The 24,244-nt window shown below is 45.6% G+C and overlaps 1 protein-coding gene across 3 annotated transcripts in view; it reads left to right on the forward strand.

Annotated features, from left to right (window-relative positions):
- Window positions 1–35: 35 nt before the first annotated feature.
- The window catches only part of LOC138662738 (histone H3-like centromeric protein A), a 29,491-nt gene continuing 5,282 nt past the window's right edge, over window positions 36–24,244 (forward strand). Inside the window, exons 1-4 of one of the 3 annotated variants that reach the window (XM_069748632.1) lie at window positions 36–152; window positions 15,826–16,076; window positions 22,573–22,697; window positions 22,788–22,865. In XM_069748632.1, coding sequence (XP_069604733.1) covers window positions 15,857–16,076; window positions 22,573–22,697; window positions 22,788–22,865 — 423 coding nt within the window. In that variant the 5' untranslated portion in view covers window positions 36–152; window positions 15,826–15,856. Of the gene's footprint in view, window positions 302–5,590; window positions 5,719–15,825; window positions 16,077–22,572; window positions 22,698–22,787; window positions 22,866–24,244 lie in introns of those variants that run through there. The other 2 variants (XM_069748633.1, XM_069748631.1) reach the window with 2 other exon arrangements.

Raw genomic sequence — 24,244 nt, forward strand, 5'->3', positions numbered from 1 at the left:
TTGACATGGAAAGAAAACAAGCCCCGCAATTGGCTGGCTGTAAGCCCCGCCCTGGTCTCTAAGTAACAGCACTGGAGATGCCGATGGAAGCGGCCGGATGTTTAAATTCAAACCGCGGCGCTGAGGAGACAGACACAGAACTGTGCACACAGGTGAGTGGGATCCCCGGAGCCGGCCGTGCCCGCGTCACACTGCTGAGGTTTCGTTACTCTGTTACCTCCCGAACTGATGACTGAAGCCTCGCTCACAGTGCAGCCGTAACTGCAGCTGTCAGCGCCACCTACTGACGGTACAGTGACAGGTGAGGCTTTACATGTGACAACAATACTAGAGCTGGGGAAGGCTAATGTGTGCGCTCTGCTCTAGAGGCTTCATCCCCAGCAGCCCGGCTCTGTGTGACCCTGCACCTACCGGCCATAGGGAGCCTGAAGGGAGTGGGTGCAGAGCTGCTGGCCTCCTCCCTGCTGTGCGTGTGTGTGTCCTCTGTGCTGTGTGTGTCCTCTGTGCTGTGTGTGTCCTCTGTGCTGTGCGTGTGTGTCCTCTGTGCTGTGTGTGTGTCCTCTGTGCTGTGTGTGTGTGTGTCCTCTGTGCTGCGTGTGTGTCCTCTGTGCTGTGTGTGTCCTCTGTGCTGCGTGTGTGTCCTCTGTGCTGCGTGTGTGTCCTCTGTGCTGTGTGTGTGTGTCCTCTGTGCTGTGTGTGTGTGTGTCCTCTGTGCTGTGTGTGTGTGTGTCCTCTGTGCTGTGCGTGTGTGTCCTCTGTGCTGTGTGTGTGTCCTCTGTGCTGTGTGTGTGTGTGTCCTCTGTGCTGCGTGTGTGTCCTCTGTGCTGTGTGTGTGTGTCCTCTGTGCTGTGTGTGTGTGTCCTCTGTGCTGCGTGTGTGTGTCCTCTGTGCTGCGTGTGTGTCCTCTGTGCTGTGTGTGTGTGTGTCCTCTGTGCTGTGTGTGTGTGTGTCCTCTGTGCTGTGTGTGTGTGTGTCCTCTGTGCTGTGTGTGTGTGTCCTCTGTGCTGCGTGTGTGTGTGTCCTCTGTGCTGCGTGTGTGTGTGTCCTCTGTGCTGCGTGTGTGTGTGTCCTCTGTGCTGCGTGTGTGTGTGTCCTCTGTGCTGCGTGTGTGTGTGTGTCCTCTGTGCTGTGTGTGTGTCCTCTGTGCTGCGTGTGTGTCCTCTGTGCTGTGTGTGTGTGTGTGTGTCCTCTCTGCTGTGTGTGTGTGGTGCTGAATGTTTTTGCTCAACACCATCAAATTCTGGTGTTGATTGTTGGGGCTGGCTGTGCGTTTTGGTTAGGGCAGGTTGTGTGTTTGCGTCAGCTGTGGCTGGGGCCAGCTTTGTGTTGTGGCTGGGGCGGGTTGTGTTGTGGTAATGTCGGCTGTGTGGCTGGTGTCGGCTGTGGATGTACCGTAGATGTTGGGTTACAGATGAGGCGTCCTGGCGCTGAGGCAGGGAGTGAGAAATGTTCTATGGTGCTGGTCACATTCGTGCTGTTCTCCACCACATCTATAAGTGACGGGGGGCAGATTGCAGGTTTACTGATGTAGATGTAGTAAGGAGTCGCCAGTTGTCGTCCACGCTCTGCGGAACGTTAGCCGTGCAGCAATAGCACTGTGAGCGGCTCCTACACCCGCAGGCTGCTGCTCCTGGTGTATGGGGGGTTTCTCCAGGAGTGGGCTGTGATGCTCAGTGACTGCCGGCTGCACCTTTCATTACTGTATATAAAGCAGGGTAGAAAATAGCAATTGGATATGTATATAAAACTTTAACTTTTAATAAAAAAAAATATATATATATTTCCGTCTGTCTGTTCTTCTGTCACGGTTATTCGTTCGCTGATTGGTCTCGGCAGCTGCCTGTCATGGCTGCTGCGACCAATCGGCGACGGCCACAGTCCGATTAGTCCCTCCCCTACTCCCCTGCACTCACTGCCCGGCGCCCGCTACGTAATCCCGCTCACACAGGGTTAATGGCAGCAGTAACGTCCCGCAGTGTAACGGACTCCGTTACCGCTGCTATTAACCCTGTGTGTCCCCCAACTATTTACTATTGATGCTGCCTATGCAGCATCAATAGTAAAAATATGCATGTTAAAAATAATTAAAAAACAAAACCTGCTATACTCACCCTCCGCCGCCTTTCTCGCCCCTCGCCACGCTCCCCGGACCGCTCCATTGCAAGCGCCAGCCTCCGGTGCCGTCCCAGGGCTGGTGTGCGGCAAGGGCCTGCCGTGACGTCACGGTCATGTGACCGCGACGTCATCATAGGTCCTGCTCACACCAGCCCTGGGACTTGCAATGGAACTCGGCTTCAGGAAAATGGCCGCCGCGATCTCCATCTGCGCACGCGCGTCATCCCGTGGCCATTTTCCTGCAGCCCCGGGCGACCTCTGGACAGCGATAATCCCTGGACAGTGCCACAACGCGCCGGCGCGTATGTGTTTTGTTTTTTATTTTTTTAACCTGTCATACGTGGCTGGGCAATATACTACATAGCTGGTGTAACAACTCTGCTGGCATCACAGCATGGCCTCACATCTCACACAATCTTACCCACTGCTCCAGGCCATGATGTGCTTTCTCTTTAATGCCAGCTCCATGTTCTGTGTCTCTGCTCTCTGCATGCCTCATGGCTATGTGTATAGGGGGCCGGCGCCTGAACTCTCTGGTTCTTATAGGAATCAGGTGCATCTGTCCAATCAGTTCCTGACCAATTATCAAGAGGCCTCCTGTATATAGTGCAGATCCACCCTGTTGTCTGGGCCTGTGCAATGTGTTAGCTCAGTTAGTGTTTAGCTGCTGAGTTTGCCTGGCCTTGCTCTGAGTTACTCCCTCTGAGCTTTTGCCTCGTTCTTGTAGTCCGCCCTCCAGGAGGCAGAATATCCTGGTCCCTGTGTCTTTGTCCCTGTGTCTTGTTCCATTGCCTTGTCTGTACTTTGTCTTTTCTCGGTCTCCTTGTCTGTGGCTTTCTTCCCTGCTTCCTTTTCTTGTGTTTTCTGTCTGCTTTCACTCCGCACTCTTGCGGCTCTGCACTCAGACCTTGCTTCGCACTCTCTGGCTTTGCTCTGTGGCTCCGCTCTTTGCGGTTCCATCTGGCCCCGCTCTTTGTGGTACTATCTGGCTCCGCCTCCTGTGTTAATGCACTTGGCTCCGTCTCTGCTCTTGGCTCCGCCTCCAGCGTCTCCGCCCTTGGCTCCACCTCCAGTGGCTCCACCCTTGGCTCTGCCTCCAGCGGCTCCGCCTCTTGCGGCTCCGCCCTTGGCTCTGCCTTCTCCTTCTCTTCTCTTAGTTCCACCTTCTACTTGTTACTTGGTCCTCCTGTGTGAACAGGTCCCTACCTGTTCCTTCATTCTCCTTTCCTTCTGGCTTTGTTTCCGTACCTGCATCTTCTGTGTGTACAGGTCCCTACCTGTTCCTTCATCACACTCACAATAGGACTGCACTCGGGTGTCATCAGAGTGCAGCCTGATTCATACACCACATCAACCAGTCCTGTGTGTCCTGTGTTCCGGCCAGTCCTGCCGTTCCTGCCCTGCCTTCCAGTCCTGTGTTCTCTGCAGTGCCTCCCAATCCTGTGTTCCTGCCAGTCCTGCCGTTCCTGCCCTGCCTTCCAGTCCTGTGTTCCTGCTGTCCTAGCCAGTCCTGTTTCCTGCCGTGTCTTTGCCAGCCCTGTATTGTCTGCCGTGTCTCTGCAAGCTCTGTCTCAGCCGTGCCAGCCTACTCGTCTGTGTTCCAGCCGTGCTCTTCTGCCAGTCCTGCCTAATGCCCGCACCAATCCTGGTGTTCCTGTCTCCCAAGTGGGATCAGCAGCCACAGCCAGACACCACCCTGGAGTAGCACCTGGCAGCTGCCTGCTGCACAAGCCTGTCCTCACCATCAGAGGCTCCAGTGAAAACCCAGGCAGCTGTCATAGTCACGCCCCTTCCAGAGTAGTCTGGTTTGTGGCACAGTGGGGCCACAAACCCCCCCGAGCTCACGCCCACCAGTCAGGGCGGGAGCGTGACAGCTGGGCAATATACTACATGGGCTGTGCAATATGCTACGTGGACATGCATACTCTAGAATACCCGATGCATTTGCATCGGGCTACCATCTAGTGTGTACACACATACACACACACACACACACACACACACACACACACACACACACACACACACACACACACACACACACACACACACACACACACACACACACCCCACACCCCACCCCCTTGGTGCAATGGTGAATCCTATACCAACACAGAAATGGGAAAGAAATCAGAACAACAAATATATAAATATGGACGTTTTTGAAGTGATTGAAGATCTCAATTTGTTTGGGAGACGCCTGAAATGGAAGAAATTCTTCCTGAAAGAAGACAAGAGACAATGTGCCGAACTAGGCGTTGCTGATGATCTGCTTCATGACGTCCGGTTGTTATTCCACTTAGGAGATCCTATTCCGAACCTAGATGGTAGTGGCCCTTTCACAGATCTAAAAAAAACATCTAAGATGCCGCCTTCTATGGGTGATCTTGGATCTATTGATATATTCTTAAATGTGGTCACTGCTGATATTATGAGACTATCCGACACACAGAAGAGAGGACAACATAACATGTCCAGGACTGAAATGGCATGTCTATGTAACCTTGAGAAAGATCACAGTATCACAATCAAACCCTCGGATAAAGGGGGTAATGTGGTCATCATGGACACCATTGACTACAGATCCATGTGCCTTTCACTCCCGGACAGAAAAGAGGTTCTAAGTCGGAATCCTTTGGGACTTTTTGCTGATGAGTTGAAGACATTTGTGGAGAGAGGTTTTGGAGATGGAGTAGTGGGCAAGGAGGAAAGAGTTTCTTTTGCCAAAAAATCCGGTCATCCCTACTTTTTATTATCTTCCTAAGATACATTAGGGTACGACTCCCTTAACCCCTTTACTCCCAAGGGTGGTTTGCACATTAATGACCGGGCCAATTTTTACAATTCTGACCACTGTCCCTTTATGAGGTTATAACTCTGGAACGCTTCAACAGATCCCGGTGATTCTGACATTGTTTTCTCGTGACCTATTGTACTTCATGATAGTGGTAAAATTTCTCTATTACCTGCGTTTATTTGTGAAAAAAACGGAAATTAGGTGAAAATTTAGCAATTTTCCAGCTTTAAATTTTTATGCAATTAAATCACAGAGATATGTCACACAAAATACTTAAAGGGAAGGTACCGCGTTTGTAGATCATTAATAAATCACTGTAATGTAGCATAACATGCTGCTATAACCAAGTTTTTAATCATGTGAAACAGATTACGTGTGTAATATGAGTTTAAAGAAGGGACTGGGGGCTGACATCTTGGTTTCACAGCAGTTCACGACACTATCAGTGTCAGATTACGGCACCCCATGGACATAGGGTCAGCGTCGGTCTATTATCTCCTATCTCTAACATTGTAGCTGCTTTAGCAGTGAGCTGGGCACGCCTCTGTGGGCTGCACAATTCACTGCTGTAGGTGTGACTGGCCGCCATTTTATTATAGCCCAGTGCTATCTGCCGAGCTCCACTTACTTTCTATCACAGGAGAGAAGCACTCACTGGAACCGGAGGATGGGGAGTGCGGGTGATTTATCTCCATGCTCCAGGCACTGCACGTCCTGGGCACACATCCTCTGCTCTCACACGCTGCCCTCCCTGTGTGCTTCTCCTGCTCTGTCTCTGCCTCCTCACACAGACCCTGTGATCTCTGGTAAGCTGCATTCACAGCCTGCCTCTCTCTCTGCCATACAATGTATCTCTCCCCTCCCTCCACAATGCCTGGCCATTCTCTGCAGACCTGGATCTCCACCATGCTGCTGAGCCCACTGTGTTCTGCTTTTTTTTGTAAACTCTGTAGCTGTGTTTCTGATGCAGTAACTGCTGGTGATAGCAGATCACAGGGCAATCACACACAAAATGGCGCTGCCCTGTGATGCTGCTCTTCATTCTGCCCCAGGGATATTACACCACCCAAAAGGAGAGGGAAATGGTGATGTCAGCAGTTACTGCCCCAATTTTCCAGCTAACATAAAGCTGGTTAGTCTTAAGGTACCGTCACATTTAGCGACGCTGCAGCGATCCAGACAACGATCCCGATCGCTGCAGCGTCGCTGTTTGGTCGCTGGAGAGCTGTCACACAGACAGCTCTCCAGCGACCAACGATGCCGGTCCCCTGGTAAGGCCGGGGTCACACTAGACCGTAATACGGCCGAGAGCAATGCGATAAAAAATCGCAATGCACTCGGACCAATATTACCATATGGGGCCGCTCCCAGCAGCCGACTTTTTCTCGGCCGTTTTTCTCGGTCCGAGACACTCGCAGCATGCTGCGATTGTCTCGGACCAAGGAAAACTCGCGGCTCACTTACACCCATATAAACCTATGGGTGCGAGTGAGACAGCGCACAACACTCGGATATCAAAAAAGCAGAACCATAAAAATAAAACAAAAATTTTTTCCCACAAAAATTATTTTTTAGCCCCCAGTTTTGTATTTTTTTTTTCCCAATGGTAACAGGAGAAATTGGACCCTAAATGTTGTTGTCCAATTTGTCCTGAGTACGCTGGTACCCCATATGTGGGGGGGGGAACCACCGTTTGGGCGCACGGGAGAGCTCGGAAGGGAAGGAGCGCCATTTGGAATGCAGACTTAGATGGATTGGTCTGCAGGCGTCACATTGCATTTGCAGTGCCCCTAATGTACCTAAACAGTAGAAACCCCCCACAAGTGACCCCATATTGGAAACTAGACCCCCCCCAAGGAACTTATCTAGATGTGTCGTGATAACTTTGAACCCCCAAGTGTTTCACTACAGTTTATAACGCAGAGCCGTGTGAAAAAAAAAAAAAAAAAATCCCACAAAAAATTGTTTTAGCCCCCAGTTTTGTTTTCTTCCAAGGGTAACAGGAGAAATTGGACCCCAAAATTTGTTGTCCAATTTGTCCTGAGTACGCTGATACCCCATATGTTGGGGTAAACTCCTGTTTGGGCACACGGGAGAGCTCGGAAGGGAAGGAGCACTGTTTTACTTTTTCAATGCAGAATTGGCTGGAATTGAGATCGGACGCCATGTCGCGTTTGGAGAGCCCCTGATGTGCCTAAACAGTGGAAACCCCCAAATTATTGTTTGACACGCAGCAGCGATCAGGATCCTGCTGTGACATCGCTGGTCGTAGCTAGAAGTCCGGAACTTTATTTGGTCGTCAGATCGGCATGATTCGTTATGTTTGACAGCAAAAGCAACGATGCCAGCAATTGTTTTTCATGGAGCGAACAACCAGCGAGAACGATAAGTACGTCACTGGATCGCTCCTGCGTCGCTCAGCTGTTGCCGGTGTTTGACGTCTCCTAGCGACCTAAACAGCAACGCTGCAGCGATCGGCTCGTTGTATATATCGCTGCAGCGTCGCTTAATGTGACGGTACCTTAAGAATTGCTCTATCTGCTAAGGGTATGCAGTACTTCAATGGTGGGATATGGGTATTGTAGAGACAATGATCATAATGAGTGTTGTTGGATGCCATACGTATGGCCCTTCTACGCGATGTGGCATGAAGTGTAAATCACTACACCAGGCTGCCACTTGTCATCTAGAAGGTTACAGACTGACTACCTAGCAGCGTCAGTATATTTATATTTTGTTCTTATTTCTTTCCCATTTGTGTTGGTATAGGGTTCACCATTGCACTAAGGTCGTTTTTTCCTTTTTTTTTTTTTCCCCCTTTTGTTTAATACAGTGGGGCAAAAAAGTATTTAGTCAGTCAGCAATAGTGCAAGTTCCACCACTTAAAAAGATGAGAGGCGTCTGTAATTTACATCATAGGTAGACCTCAACTATGGGAGACAAACTGAGAAAAAAAAATACAGAAAATCACATTGTCTGTTTTTTTTTAACATTTTATTTGCATATTATGGTGGAAAATAAGTATTTGGTCAGAAACAAACAATCAAGATTTCTGGCTCTCACAGACCTGTAACTTCTTCTTTAAGAGTCTCCTCTTTCCTCCACTCATTACCTGTAGTAATGGCACCTGTTTAACCCCTTAATGACCGCCAATACGCCTTTTAACTGACCTGAGATATAAGAGAATAGCCTCCCCATATAGGTGACAAACCAGCATCTGTCAGTTTTACACTATAGCTGACAACTTGCTGTACCAGCCACGATCAGTATTTGCACCATCTAAATCTGTTAACCCCTTAGATGCTGCTGTCAATAGTGACTACATCATTCTAAATGGTTAACAGAGCGTGGGGGCTTCTTCTTTGTCCCAATTGGTGCCCTCATATCATGATTTTGTTGTCCTGATGTTTGCCATGGCAATTCATGACCAAATAGCGGCCTTAGAGTCTGACGGCTGTAGTAATCTGTTTAGAAGTTAGAGACATTTAGGTGGTAAAAATACACATTTTCATTTCTGTCATACCACTTTGCATTAATTCCTGTAAAGCACCTGAAGGGTTAATAAACTACCTGACAGCAGTTTTCAATATGTTTAGGGGTGCTGTTTTTAAAATGGTATCACGTTTGTGGGTTTCCAAATATATGAGACCCCTAAAGTCACTTCAAACATGGATAAGTCCCTAAAAAAATAAATTTTGTAAATTTCTTTGAAAAAATGAAAAATTGCTGCTACATTTTTAAACCTCCTAAACTGCTAACAAAATAAAATAATATTTTACAAATGGTCCTGATGTAAAGCAGACATGTGGGAAATGTTATTTATTAATGGTTTGCTGTGGTATGACCATCTGGATTAAAGGGATAATCATTCAAATTTAGAAAATTGCAAATTTTTTAACATTTTTCTCAAATTTTTTATATTTTTTATAAATAAGCACAAAAAATGTTGAACAAAATTTACCATTATCATAAAGTATAATGTGTCACTAAAAAACAGTCTCAAAATCACTGGGATTTGTTGAAGCGTTGCAGAGTTATTACCACATAAAGTGACACTGGTCAGATTTCAAAAATTTGGCTCGGTCACTAAGGGGTTAAACTTGTTATCAGTATAAAAAGACACCTGTGCACACCCTCAAACAGTCTGACTCCAAACTCCACTATGGTGAAGACCAAAGAGCTGTCAAAGGACACCAGAAACAAAATTGTAGCCCTGCACCAGGCTGGGAAGACTGAATCTGCAATAGCCAACCAGCTTGGAGTGAAGAAATCAATAGTGGGAGCAATAATTAGAAAATGGAAGACATACAAGACCACTGATAATCTCCCTCGATCTGGGGCTCCACGCAAAATCCCACCCCGTTGGGTCAGAATGATCACAAGAACGGTGAGCAAAAATCCCAGAACCACACGGGGGGACCTAGTGAATGAACTGCAGAGAGCTGGGACCAATGTAACAAGGCCTACCATAAGTAACACACTACGCCACCATGGACTCAGATCCTGCAGTGCCAGACATGTCCCACTGCTTAAGCCAGTACATGTCCGGGCCCGTCTGAAGTTTGCTAGAGAGCATTTGGATGATCCAGAGGAGTTTTGGGAGAATGTCCTATGGTCTGATGAAACCAAACTGGAACGGTTTGGTAGAAACACAACTTGTCGTGTTTGGAGGAAAAAGAATACTGAGTTGCATCCATCAAACACCATACCTACTGTAAAGCATGGTGGTGGAAACATCATGCTTTGGGGCTGTTTCTCTGCAAAGGGGCCAGGACGACTGATCCGGGTACATGAAAGAATGAATGGGGCCATGTATCGTGAGATTTTGAGTGCAAACCTCCTTCCATCAGCAAGGGCATTGAAGATGAAACGTGGCTGGGTCTTTCAACATGACAATGATCCAAAGCACACCGCCAGGGCAACGAAGGAGTGGCTTCGTAAGAAGCATTTCAAGGTCCTGGAGTGGCCTAGCCAGTCTCCAGATCTCAACCCTATAGAAAACCTTTGGAGGGAGTTGAAAGTCCGTGTTGCCAAGCGAAAAGCCAAAAACATCACTGCTCTAGAGGAGATCTGCATGGAGGAATGGGCCAACATACCAACAACAGTGTGTGGCAACCTTGTGAAGACTTACAGAAAACGTTTGACCTCTGTCATTGCCAACAAAGGATATATTACAAAGTATTGAGATGAAATTTTGTTTCTGACCAAATACTTATTTTCCACCATAATATGCAAATAAAATGTTAAAAAAACAGACAATGTGATTTTCTGGATTTTGTTTTCTCAGTTTGTCTCCCATAGTTGAGGTCTACCTATGATGTAAATTACAGACGGCTCTCATCTTTTTAAGTGGTGGAACTTGCACTATTGCTGACTGACTAAATACTTTTTTGCCCCACTGTATATGTTTTGTACATAACTTTTACTCAGGATATTTAAAAATAAGTTTTATATACATATCCAATTGCTATTTTCTACCTATCATTACTGGTGGATGTAACAGATCTGCTGAGGGGCTTCTGAATGAAAACCGTGCCATCACTCTGCCTGTATTAGGGTATGTGTCCACGTTCAGGATTGCATCAGGATTTTATGCAAGTAAAATCCTGACCAAATCTGCCCCTGAGGTCACTGGCAGGTCACCTGCGTTGTCCTTGCGTTTTTTCTGCAATGTAAGGACATGTTGCATTCTGAAAAGACGCGCCGCATGTGCGTTTCCGCGGATCCGCCGCATGCGTCTTTAACCCCTTAATCCCATATGACGTACTATCCCGTCAAGGTGGGGTGGGCCTTAATTCCCACCGATGGGATAGTGCGTCATAGCGATCGGCCACGCTCACGGGGGGAGCGCGGGCGATCGCGGCCGGGTGTCAGCTGTCTATCGCAGCTGACATCCAGCACTATGTGCCAGGAGCAGTCACGGACCGCTCCCGGCACGTTAACCCCCGGAACACCGCGATCAAAGATGATCGCGGTGTGCCGGCGGTGCAGGGAAGCATCGCGCAGGGAGGGGGCTCCCTGCGGGCTTCCCTGAGACGATCGGTACACGGTGATGTACTCACCGTGTACCGAGCATCTTCTCCCTGCAGTCCCCGGATCCAAAATGGCCGCGGGGCTCCATCCGGGTCCTGCAGGGAGCACTTCCAGGTCAGGAGCAGGCTGCAGCTCTAATCCTGCCCAGCTGTTCGTCAGATCACCGATCTGACAGTGCTGTGCACACTGTCAGATCAGTGATCTGTGATGTCCCTCCCTGGGACAAAGTGAAAGAGTAAAAAAAAAATAAAATTTCCACACGTGTAAAAAATATATATATATATTATATCTATCCCATAAATACATTTCTTTATCTAAAAATAAAAATAAAAGTACACATTTAGTATCGCCGCGTCCGTAACGACCCAACCTATAAAACTGTCCCACTAGTTAACCCCTTCAGTGAACACTGTAAGAAAAAAAAAAAAAAGAGCCAAAAAACAACACTTTATTATCATACCGCCGAACAAAAAGTGGACTAACACGCGATCAAAAAGACGGATATAAATAACCATGGTACCGCTGAAAGCGTCATCTTGTCCCGCAAAAAACGAGCCGCCACATAGCATAATAACCAAGAAAATAAAAAAGTTATAGTCCTCAGAATAAAGCGATGCCAAAATAATTATTTTTTCTATAAAATAGCTTTTATCGTATAAAAGCGCCAAAACAAAAAAAATGAGATATCGCTGTAATCGTACTGACCCGAAGAATAAAACTGCTTTATCCAGTTTACCAAACGTAGAACGGTATAAACGCCTCCCCCAAAAGAAATTCATGAATAGCTGGTTTTTGGTCATTCTGCCTCACAAAAAATCGGAATAAAAAGTGATCAAAAACTGTCACGTGTCCGAAAATGTTACCAATAAAAACGACAACTCGTCCCGCAAAAAACAAGACCTCACATGACTCTGTGGACCAAAATATGGAAAAATTATAGGTCTCAAAATGTGGAGACGCAAAAACTTTTTTGCTATAAAAAGCGTCTTTTAGTGTGTGACGGCTGCCAATCATAAAAATCCGATATAAAAAACGCTATAAAAGTAAATCAAACCCCCCCCCCCCCCCCCTTCATCACCCCCTTAGTTACGCTAGGTTCACATTGCGTTAATGTTTTAATGCTAACGGACAGCGTTGCACTGCGAAAATGTCACAATTAACGCCGTGCAACAGGTCCGTTCGCGCACCCATTGACAGCAATGTGATTTTCGGGTGTAGCGCATCGCTAGAGCGTGCCATTTTCGGCTCGCGCTAGCGAGGTGCCGTTCTTTTGTGGCGCGCCTCGGACGCTGCTTGCAGCGTCCGCGGCGCGCCCGAGGTCCGATCCCCGATCTTCCAGAGTGGGGACGTTAACGCGACCACTAAACGAGACACCTAAAAAGACATTGCGTTAGCGCAATCCGCTAGCGCTAAACGGATTGCCCTAATGCAATGTGAACCTAGCCTTAGGGAAAAATAATAAAATAAAAAAAAAATGTATTTATTTCCACTTTCCCATTAGGGTTAGGGTTTGGATTACATTTACGGTTGGGATTAGGGTTAGGGGTGTGTCAGGGTTAGAGGTGTGGTTAGGGTTAGGGGTGTGTTTGGATTAGGGTTTCAGTTATAATTGGGGGGGTTTCCACTGTTTAGGCACATCAGGGGCTCTCCAAACGCAACATGACGTCCGATCTCAATTCCAGCCAATTCTGCATTGAAAAAGTAAAACAGTGCTTCTTCCCTTCCGAGCTCTCCCGTGTGCCCAAACAGGGGTTTACCCCAACATATGGGGTATCAGCGTACTCAGGACAAATTGGACAACAACTTTTTGGGTCCAAGTTCTCTTGTTATCCTTGGGAAAATAAAAATTTGGGGGGCTAAAAATCATTTTTGTGGGGGAAAAAAAAGGATTTTTTTTTTTTATTTTCAAGGCTCTTCGTTGTAAACTGTAGTGAAACACTTGGGGATTCAAAGTTTTCACAACACATCTAGATAAGTTCCTTGGGAACTAGTTTCCAATATGAGGTCACTTGTGGGGGGTTTGTACTGTTTGGGTACATCAGGGGCTCTGCAAATGCAGCGTGACGCCTGCAGACCAATCCATTTAAGTCTGCATTCCAAATGGCGCTCCTTCCCTTCCGAGCTCTGCCGTGTGCCCAAACAGTGGTTCCCCTCGACATATGGGGTATCAGCGTACTCAGGACAAATTGGACAACAACTTTTGGGGTCCAATTTATTCTGTTACCCTTGTGAAAATACAAAACTGGGGGCTAAAAAATAATAATTTTTTTTTTTTCCACAATTTTTTATTTTCACGGCTCAGCGTTATAAACTGTAGTGAAACACTTGGGGGTTCAAAGCTCTCAAAACACATCTAGATAAGTTCCTTAGGGGGTCTAGTTTCCAAAATGGTGTCACTTGTGGGGGGTTTTAATGTTTAGGCACATCAGGGGCTCTCCAAACCAACATGGCGTCCCATCTTAATTCCAGTCAATTTTGCATTGAAAAGTCAAATGGCGCTCCTTCCCTTCCGAGCTCTGCTATGTGCCCAAAAAGTGGTTTACCCCCACATATGGGGTATCGTCGCACTCAGGACAAATTGCACAACAACTTTTGTGGTCTATCTTCTTCTCTTACCCTTGGGAAAATAAAAAATTGGGGGTGAAAAGATCATTTTTGTGAAAAAAATATGATTTTTATATTTTTACGGCTCTGCATTATAAACTTCTGTGAAGCACTTGTTGGGTCAAAGTGCTCACCACACATCTAGATAAGTTTCTTAAGGGGTCTACTTTCCAAAATGGTGTCACTTGTGGGGGTTTCTACTGTTTAGGTACATTAGGGGCTCTGCAAACGCAACATGGCATCCCATCTCAATTCCAGTCAATTTTGCATTGAAAAGGCAAATGGCGCTCCTTTCCTTCCGAGCTCTGCCATGCGCCCAAACAGTGGTTTATCCCCACATATGGGGTATCGGCGTACTCAGGACAGATTGTACAACAACGTTTGGGGTCCATTTTCTCCTGTTACCCTTGGTAAAATAAAACAAATTGGAGCTGAAATAAATTTTGTGTGAAAAAAAGTTAAATGTTCATTTTTATTTAAACATTCCAAAAATTCCTGTGAAACCTCTGAAGGGTTAATAAACTTCTTGAGTGTGGTTTTGAGTACCTTGAGGGGTGCAGTTTTTAGAATGGTGTCACACTTGGGTAGTTTCTATCATATAGACCCCTCAAAATGACTTCAAATGAGATGTGGTCCCTAAAAAACAATGGTGTTGGAAAAATGAGAAATTGCTGGTCAACTTTTAACCCTTATAACTCCCTAACAAAAAAAAATTTTGGTTCCAAAATTGTGCTGATGTAAAGTAGACATGTGGGAAACGTTACTTATTAAGTATTTTGCGTGACATATCTCTGTGATTTAAGGGCATAAAAATTTAAAGTTGGAAAATTGCGAAATTTTTGCCAAATTTCCGTTTTTTTTCACAAACCCAAGTTATATCGAATAAATTTTACCACTACCATGAAGTACAATATGTCACGAGAAAACAATGTCAGAATCGCCAAGATCCGTTAAAGCGTTCCAGAGTTATAACCTCATAAAGGGACAGTGGTCAGAATTGTAAAAATTGGCCCGGTCATTAACGTGCAAACCACCCTCGGGGCTTAAGGGGTTAATGCATAGTGGAGACAGGATTTCCTGAAATCTCCTCCACTATGCTGTAACATCTGGACGCTGCGTGTTTGACGCTGCGGCTCTATGCAGCGTTTCCTGAACGTGGAAACATACCCTCAGATTCATACTGCAGATATTCCTGTGCGTGTATCCTGAGACGTCACCTCATCCATGGCTAAAAGAGAAACCTGCTAAAGAATTGACAGTCCGCAGATTTCCTAATCCGCAGCACACTCAGTTTGTGCTTGGAAAATGTCCACAGTTTCAAAATCCTGTTGATTTTAGCTGCTTGTGATTGAACATGAAATATCTGCATCGGTTCGCGCCATGTGCATGCAGCATTAACAGGCAACTGCAGCTGCATCCCCCTCCTCCTGGTTTTGTTTAGTGCATTCCTGTAGATGGAACTTGGCGCCGTGGAAAGATCCTGTAAAATAGAGCTATTAATATATCCTTTACAATCGTGAGGAGAATCTCGGACTAAACACCAATAGATGCTAATAGAACCCTAAGGCCGGGATCACACATGAGAGAAACACATCTATGTCTCGCATGTGAAATCCAAGCTGTGGCGCCGGCACTGTGGAGCGGAGCGTGCGGCTCCATGTGTTGCTATGCGGCCGCTCCACAGTGCCGACGCCACAGCTTGGATTTCATATGCGAGACACGGACGTGTTTCTCTCATGTGTGACTCCGGCCTAACTGTGGCATCACTCTTATCACACGGGTTCTACAGGGCGACATGCCAATTGGTAATACTGGTTTAGGTTTTTCCTAATTCAGACGTGAAGATGTAGTCGTCCATGGAGCCACATAGGAAACCTGTAATAGGTGGACAGGTTGCCTGACCCAGTCATGCCCCTTTTATTGTCTCCTGCCCTAACAAGTGTCATACTAATGATATAAGTCCTATAGGGCGTGTGTGTTTGTGGGCTGAGTGCGGGCCTCGCACGGCATGTGAGGGGGGGGGGGGCGAGTGCGGGCCTCACGCGGCGTGTGCATGTGTGTGTGGGCCTTGCGTGGCATGTGTGTGTGTGGGCAGAGTGTGGGCCTAGCGCGGCATGTGTATGTGCGTGTATGGGCCGAGTGCTGCGTGTGTGTGGGCCGAATCAGCCTTAAAATGGCTACAATTTTAAGACAGGTGGTGCAGCAAATCTTGTTGCTCACCCTGGTAGATATTCTACAAGTGTTTTTATGACCCTGCTGAATTGTCTCGTTTGCAGCACTGATTGGGTCTCCACATTTTACATCATCATGAGAAACCTGCAGAGCCTTTCACACCGCAGGAAGTCTAAGCAGCCGCAGAAGAGGCCTGCAGCTTCTCCTCGATCCCCTCAAAGTGCAAGGCCATCAACTTCTCAATCTCCTCAAAGCAGGAGGCCTGCAACTTCTCAATCTCCCCAGAGTAAAACGCGTGCGTCCTCCCGTAAATCACCCGAATATGAAGGGCCCTCAACTCCTAAACTCTCTCCAGGTAAAACAAAATTGCATATTTATTAAAGGGGTATTCCAATCTTCAAGATCCTATCACAATATGTAGTAGGTGTAATAATAGATGGGTGGACCCCTGGATATTTGGGTCCAGCAGGTTCGGCAGAACAACTAAAGTAAAAAAAAAAATTAGGGTACCTGAACCCGGACATGTGCATGACAGTGCGGCAAGCACCGCTTCTGATCAACGGTAAAATCATTAACGCCAATCAGAGAGACTTGGTTCCCACTCTGCCAAATGACAGCGTGAGCCCACAGCTGTGATCAGAGGTAAAAAAAAGTTTACCTCCGGTCACTGGCGTCAACTGATGGGACTACTGCTCCCATCATCCTGCTGCCACTAATAAGATTGAGAACAGGAGCCTGCTGATTGGAGTATTCATCAGCCGGCGCCTGCACTCTAAATAAATAAATAAATAAATAAATAAAAAATTAGCATGGGTTCCCCTAGATTTTTGATAACCAGCCAGGCAAAATTGACAGCTGGGGGCTACAACAATCATCTGTCAGCATTAGCAAGGTTGGTTATCAAGAACATAGGGGTTTCCACCCTGTTTTTTTTTTTTTTTTTTTTTTTTATTATTGAAGCTTAAAAAAAAGTGTGGGGTTCCGCTCATTTTTAACAACCAGCTAAGCTGAATCAGACAACTCGGGGCTGGAATTCACAGTCTGGTAACGGAGTCATGGATATTGGCTCCCCCAGCCTAAAAATAGCAGCCCGCAGCTTCCCAGAAAAGGCACATCTATTAGATGCTCCAATTCTGGGGCTTTGCCCGACTCTTCCCACTTGCCCTGGAGCGGTGGCAAGTGGGGTTCATTTTTGTGCGGTTAATGTCACCTTTGTATTGTCTGACATCAAGCCTACGGATTTAGTAATGGAGAAGCGTCTATAAGACACCTATCCATTACTAATCCTATAGTTACAGTTGTGGCCAAAAGTATTGACACCTCTGCAATTTTGTCAGATAATACTCAGTTTCTTCCTGAAAATGATTGCAAACACAAATTCTTTGTTATTATTGTCTTCGTTTACTTCGTCTTAAATGAAAAAACACAAAAAGAATTGTCCTAAAGCCAAATTGGATATAATTCCACACCAAACATAAAAAAGGGGGTGGACAAAAGTATTATCACATGATTTTTCGAACAGTGCCACTTCTCTAATTAGTGTAAATAACAGCACCTGTAACTTACCTGTGGCACCTAACAGGTCTTGGCAATAACTAAATCACACTTTCAGCCAGTTGACATGGATTAAAGTTGACTCAACCTCTGTCCTTGTGGGTACCACATTGAGCATGGAGAAAAGAAAGAAGACCAAAGAACTGTTTGAGGATTTGAGAAACCAAATTGTGAGGAAGCATGAGCAATCTCAAGGCTACAAGTCCATCTCCAAAGACCTGAATGTTCCTGTGTCTACTATGCGCAGTGTCATCAAGAAGTTTAAAGCCCATGGCACTTTAGCTAACCTCCCTAGATGTGGACGGAAAAGAAAAATTGACAAGATATTTCAACGCAAGATTGTGCGGATGTTGGATAAAGAACCTCGACTAACATCCAAACAAGCTCAAGCTGCCTGCAGTCCGAGGGTACAACAGTGTCAACCCGTACTATCCGTCGGCATCTGAATGAAAAGGGGCTGTATGGTAGGAGACCCAGGAAGACCCCACTTCTTACCCCGAGACATAAAAAAGCCAGGCTGGAGTTTGCCAAAACTTACCTGAAAAAGCCTAAAACGTTTTGGAAGAATGTTCTCTGGTCAGATGAGACAAAAGTAGAGGTTTTTGGGCAAAGGCATCAACATAGTTTACAGGAGAAAAAAAAGAGGCATTCAAAGAAAAGAACACGGTCCCTACAGTCAAACATGGTGGAGGTTCCCTGATGTTTTGGGGTTGCTTTGCTGCCTCTGGCACTGGACTGCTTGACAGTTTTCCATTTTTATTTAAAAATAACAAACAGTTAAATTCGCCTCACGCCTAATTCCATTGAAGCCCTCGTCTCCTGTAATAAAACAAAATAGAAAACAACAATATCCCTCACCTGTTCATCGTTCTGTCCCACGCCATAATCCATGTCTGGGGTTTGTTAGTTTTCAATCTGGACGGAGCCAAGATGTGACCGTCCAAGCTCATAACTACTGGTGAATGAGATGCTGTGAGCGCAGCGTCAGTGACTGGCGGTGACCTCATAGAGTTCAGGGGCCCAGCCGGGAACACGGCATCAGTGACCTGCGGTAACCTCTGAAGTTACCACTAGTCACTGATGCTGCGCTCGCTGCATCTCATTCACCAGTGGTTCTTAGCCTGGACGGTCGCATCTTGGCACCGTCCAGGTTGAAAACTAGCAACCACCAGGCATGGATTGCGGCGTGGGAAGAGATCGTCAGACAGGCAAGGGATATTATTTTTGATTTATTACAGGATTACAAGGGATTCGGTGGAATGGGCGTTAGGTGAGTATAAGGCTGGAGTCACACAGTGTATAAAAAATGTGTCCGATGAGAATCACACTAATGTTCTCCGCATGGTGATCCGTATCTCATCCGTGTGCAATGCCAGGGTGCCTTTTTTTTTTTTCTCATCTGTATGGTGAGATTTTCTCACACACTTGCAAAATGAGCAAATAATGGCTGAGCCTTTCCTGTCACCTGCCCAATGCCTGAGCATTTATGACAAGTCACACTGATGGTCCGTGTGCTGGGCGATATTTTTTTATTTATTTTTTTTTTTTCTCTTCCCCTCACACCCATAGACTTGCATTGGTGTTTCTCAGCTGAGATACGCGGACAATCGCAGCATGATACGATTTCACTCACACGTATAATACGGATGAGAATAAACGGATGATGGGAGCTGCCCTATAGATTAACATTGGGCTGAGTTCTATGCGATGGGAGTAGTCCCATCAGCTGACACCTGTGGTCAGAGGTAAACGTTATACCTGCGATCACAGCTGAGGGCTCACGCTGTCATTTGTCAGAGTGGGAACCGCGGCTCTCTAACCGGCCGTGATCATTTTTCCTCCGATCAGAAGCGGTGTTTGTAGAGGGCGACTAACACCCGGAGTCTGGGAGCCAAACAGTAAGGCTGTGTGCACACGTTCCGGATTAAAACGCTTAAACACATACATATGCATCCCATCATTTATAATGGTTTCCACAATTTTTGTGCACATGCTGCGCATGTTCATTCATTTAGCGGATTTTAACCCCTTTCTGCCATATGACGTACTATCCCGTCGAGGTGGGGTGGGCCCGTATGCCCACCAACTGGATAGTACGTCATACGCGATCGGCCGCGTTCACGGGGGGAGCGCGGCCGGGTGTCAGCTGCCTATCACAGCTGACATCCGGCACTATGTGCCAGGAGCGGTCACGGACCGCCCCCGGCACACCACGATCAAACATGATCGCGGTGTGCCGGCGGTGCAGGGAAGCATCGCGCAGGGAGTGGGCTCCTACCTCCCTCCCTGCAGCAGGCCCGGATCCAATATGGCCTCTGCATCCGGGTCCTGCAGGGAGGGAGGTGGCTTACCAATTGCCTACTCAGAGCAGGCGCTTGGTAAGGCTGCACTGCTCTGAGACAGATCGGTGATCTGACAGAGTGCTGTGCAAACTGTCAGATCACCGATCTGTGATTAATCCCCCCCCCCCCCCCTTCCCGGGTCAAATTAAAAACAAAAAAAATTTCCAAATGTGTAAAAAAAAAAAATTATATTTCCCATAAATACATTTCTTTATCTAAATAAAAAAAAACAATAAAAGTACACATATTTAGTATCGCCGCGTCCGTAACGACCTGACCTATAAAACTGGCCCAGTTAAAAAAGAGGCAAAAAACGCTTTATCATACCGCCGAACAAAAAGTGGAATAACACTCGATCAAAAAGACAGATATAAATAACCATGGTACAACTGAAAACGTCATCTTGTCCCGCAAAAAAAAACGAGCCGCCATACAGCGTCAAATAAAAAAGTTATAGTCCTCAGAATAAAGTGATGCAAAAATAATTATTTTTTCTATAAAATAGTTTATCGTATAAAAGCGCCAAAAACCTAAAAATGATATAAATGAGGTATCGCTGTAATCGTACTGACCCGAAGAATGAAACTGTTTTATCCATTTTACCAAACGCGGAACGGTATAAACGCCTCCCCCAAAATAAATTCATGAATAGCTGGTTTTTGGTCACTCTGCCTCACAAAAATCGGAATAAACAGCGATCAAAAAATGTCACGTGCCCAAAAATGTTACCAATAAAAACGTCAATTCGTCCCGCAAAAAACAAGCCCTCACATGACTCTGTGGACCAAAATTTGGAAAAATTATAGCTCTCAAAATGTGGTAACGCAAAAAATATATTTTTTGCAATAAAAAGCGTCTTTCAGTGTGTGACTGCTGCCAATCATAAAAATCCGCTAAAAAACCCGCTATAAAAGTAAATCAAACCCCCCTTCATCACCCCCTTAGTTAGGGAAAAATTAAAAAAATGTATTTATTTCCATTTTCCGGCTAGGGTTAGGGCTACAGTTTGGGTTGGGGCTAAAGTTAGGGTTAGGGTTTAGATTACATTTACAGTTGGGAATAGGGTTGGGGTTAGGGGTGTGTCTGGGTTAGAGGTGTGGTTAGGGTTACCATTGGAATTAGGGTTAGGGGAGTGTTTGGATTAGGGTTTCAGTTATAATTAGGGGGTTTCCACTGTTTAGGCACATCAGGGGCTCTCCAAACGCGACATGGCGTCCGATCTCAATTCCAGCCAATTATGGGTTGAAAAAGTAAAACAGTGCTTCTTCCCTTCCGAGCTCTCCCGTGTGCCCAAACATATGGGGTATCAGCGTACTCGGGACAAATAGGACAACAACTTTTGGGGTCCAATTTCTCCTGTTACCCATGGGAAAATACAAAACTGGGGGCTAAAAAAATTTTTGTGGGAAAAATTTTTTTTTAATTTTCACGGCTCTGAGTTATAAACTGTAGTGAAACACTTGGGGGCTCAAAGTTCTCACAACACATCTAGATAAGTTCCTGGGGGGGGGGGGTAAGTTTCCAATATGGGGTCACTTGTGGGGGGTTTCTACTGTTTAGGTACATTAGGGGCTCTGCAAACGCAATGTGACACCTGCAGACCAATCCATCTAAGTCTGCATTCCAAATGGCGCTCCTTCCCTTCCGAGCTCTGCCATGCGCCCAAACAGTGGTTTCCCCCCCCCCACATATGGGGCATCAGCGCACTCAGGACAAATTGCACAACAACTTTTGGGGTCCATTTTCTCCTGTTACCCTTGGTAAAATAAAACAAATTGGAGCTGAAGTAAATTTTTTTGTGGAAAAAAAAGTTAAATGTTCATTTTTATTTAAACATTCCAAAAATTCCTGTGAAACACCTGAAGGGTTAATAAACTTCTTGAATGTGGTTTTGAGCACCTTGAGGGGTGCAGTTTTTAGAATGGTGTCACACTTGGGTAGTTTCTATCATATAGACCCCTCAAAATGACTTCAAATGAGATGTGGTCCCTAAAAAACAATGGTGTTGGAAAAATGAGAAATTGCTGGTCAACTTTTAACCCTTATAACTCCCTAACAAAAAAAAAAAATTTTGGTTCCAAAATTGTGCTGATGTAAAGTAGACATGTAGGAAACGTTACTTATTAAGTATTTTGTGTGACATATCTCTGATTTAAGGGCATAAAAATTCAAAGTTTGAAAATTGCGAAATTTTCAAAATTTTCAGCAAATTTCAGTTTTTTTTCACAAACGCAGGTAATATCAAAGAAATTTTACCACTATCATGAAGTACAATGTGTCACGAGAAAACATTGTCAGAATCATCAGGATCCGTTGAAGCGTTCCAGAGTTATAACCTCATAAAGGGACAGTGGCCAGAATTGTAAAAATTGGCCCGGTCATTAACGTGCAAACCACCCTTGGGGGTAAAGGGGTTAAGCGGATTTCCCACTATGTTATTGCATTGGGAACCTCTGGGAAAAATATGCGATAAAAATGCGTGCAGAATTCCTGCGGAAAACCTCAGGATTTTTTTCAGGAAATTTCTGCATACGGTACTTTCCGGACATGTGCACACAGCCTCACACAGATTCGCTTTGTCTCCTTTTTTTTTTTTTTTTTTTCTCATGTGCAGGCATTGCAGGACTTTAGGTATCCATGGTTACAACCACTGATATAGTGAGTTAGCCAGTTGCTGGTGGTCGTTGAGGAAGGAGACAAAGCGAATCAGAAAAACTACTAAATTTCTAATTGGAGGTATTTGTTAATATTATTACGACTACTACATATTGGGGTAGGATCTTGGAGATGGGAATATCCCTTTAAATCCTTAACATTTTTGTTGTCACTAGGGGGAGCATGTTGTAATGTAAGATGACTGTGCTCCTGTGTGAATTTATATACAATGATCTCCCCCTAGTGGTCATTGCATGAAGCTTCATGTAAACTGTGATCAATGTCTTCTGGATAAACTAGGAAAGGGAAAAAAGGCCACAAATCGGAAAAGACCCTACCGGCCTGGAAAACGAGTGCTGATGGAAATAAGAAAGTACCAGAAGTCTACGGAGCTGCTGTTACGGAAAGCTCCATTTGCCAGGCTGGTGAGTGGAGTTGGTCTCTGCGGCTGCTCTTCTGTGTCTTCTGGTTTTAGTGATCAGTAAGAACCGTCTTGTTTCCTGTCATTCCTGTAGGTGAGGGAAATCTGCATGGAGTACTCCCGTGGCATGCCGTACGCCTGGCAGAGCACAGCAATAATGGCGCTACAGGAGGTTGGTGTCCTATCCCAATGCTTGGACATAAGTAATGGGTGCTCGGAGACGGCTCCTTAGCGGAGTGCACTCCACACGTCAGACTGATGGCTTCATTTATTGCTTGCAATGCATGGCGGCGTGCAGTCTCGTGCACCCATCGGCCCCATACTCTGATTTGTTGACATGACACCCATACGGCCTGCTGTAAATTCCCATGACTGCCATCATAGTACTGTACTATGGAGCCTAGACATAACAGCAGCGCTCACTGCTTCATAGAAGACAGGCAGCTTTCCTACACTAATATTGTGGTATGGCAGTAAAAACAACAAACAATCACAGGATCAAGCCCTCCTCTAAGGGATCATAAGTGAAGGGGAAAATGGAAAATATAAAAATTGGAATTCTGAAAAAACAAGTGCATATTTAGTACCTGTGTCCTGTGTGTAAAAGCTCTTTCTCGAAAAATAAGGAATTATTTAAACTATATGATAAACACCTTAAGGGATCTTTCACACATCCTGATATTTCCGGTACTGGAAAAACCAATACCAGAGATATCAGTGTATGTCTGTGGCAACCATGTGCCGCATCAGTACCACACACACCGACACCAGGAAAGCAGCGGTACTGTTCGCGCTGTTCCCCGATGCCGGATGCTGAAGACAGAATGCTGATAGTTGTATTCAACTGATAACAGCGAGAGCAGGCGGTGGCTGATGGGACTACTACTTCAATCAGCCTACACCTGCTGCCACTAATAAGTGAGAGCAGGAGCTGATGAGCTGCCTGCATTATAAATAAATACATTAAACAAAAACAAAAAAACAGCATAGGTGTGTGTGTGTATATGTATATATATATATATATATATATATATATATATATATATATATATATATATATATATATATATATATATATATATATATATATATATATATATATATAATATATGTATTACACATATATACAACCAGCCAGGCAAAACTGACAGCTGTGGGCTGCAACCCTCAGCTGTTAACTTCAGCAAGGCTGGTTATCAAGAATAGAGGGGTCCCCGTGCTGTGTTTTTTTTTTTTTTTTTTTTTTAATTTAAAAAAAAAAAAAAAAAAAAATGCATGGGTTCCCCCAACCCACCCTCCATTTTTGACAATCTGCTAAAGCTGGGGGCTGGTATTCTCAGTCTGGTAAAGGGCCATGGATATTGGGCCCCCTCCAGCCTAAAAATAGCAGCCCGCAACAGTCCAGAAAAGGCGCAACTATTAGATGCTCCAATTCTGGTGCTTTGCCCGGCTCTTCCCGCTTGCCCTGTAGCGGTGACAAGTGGGGTTAATATTTGTGGGGTTGATGTCATCTTTGTATCGTCAGGTGACATCAAGCCCACGCATTAGTAA

Source organism: Ranitomeya imitator, chromosome 2 (assembly GCF_032444005.1).
Source record: "Ranitomeya imitator isolate aRanImi1 chromosome 2, aRanImi1.pri, whole genome shotgun sequence".
NCBI lineage: Eukaryota > Metazoa > Chordata > Amphibia > Anura > Dendrobatidae > Ranitomeya > Ranitomeya imitator.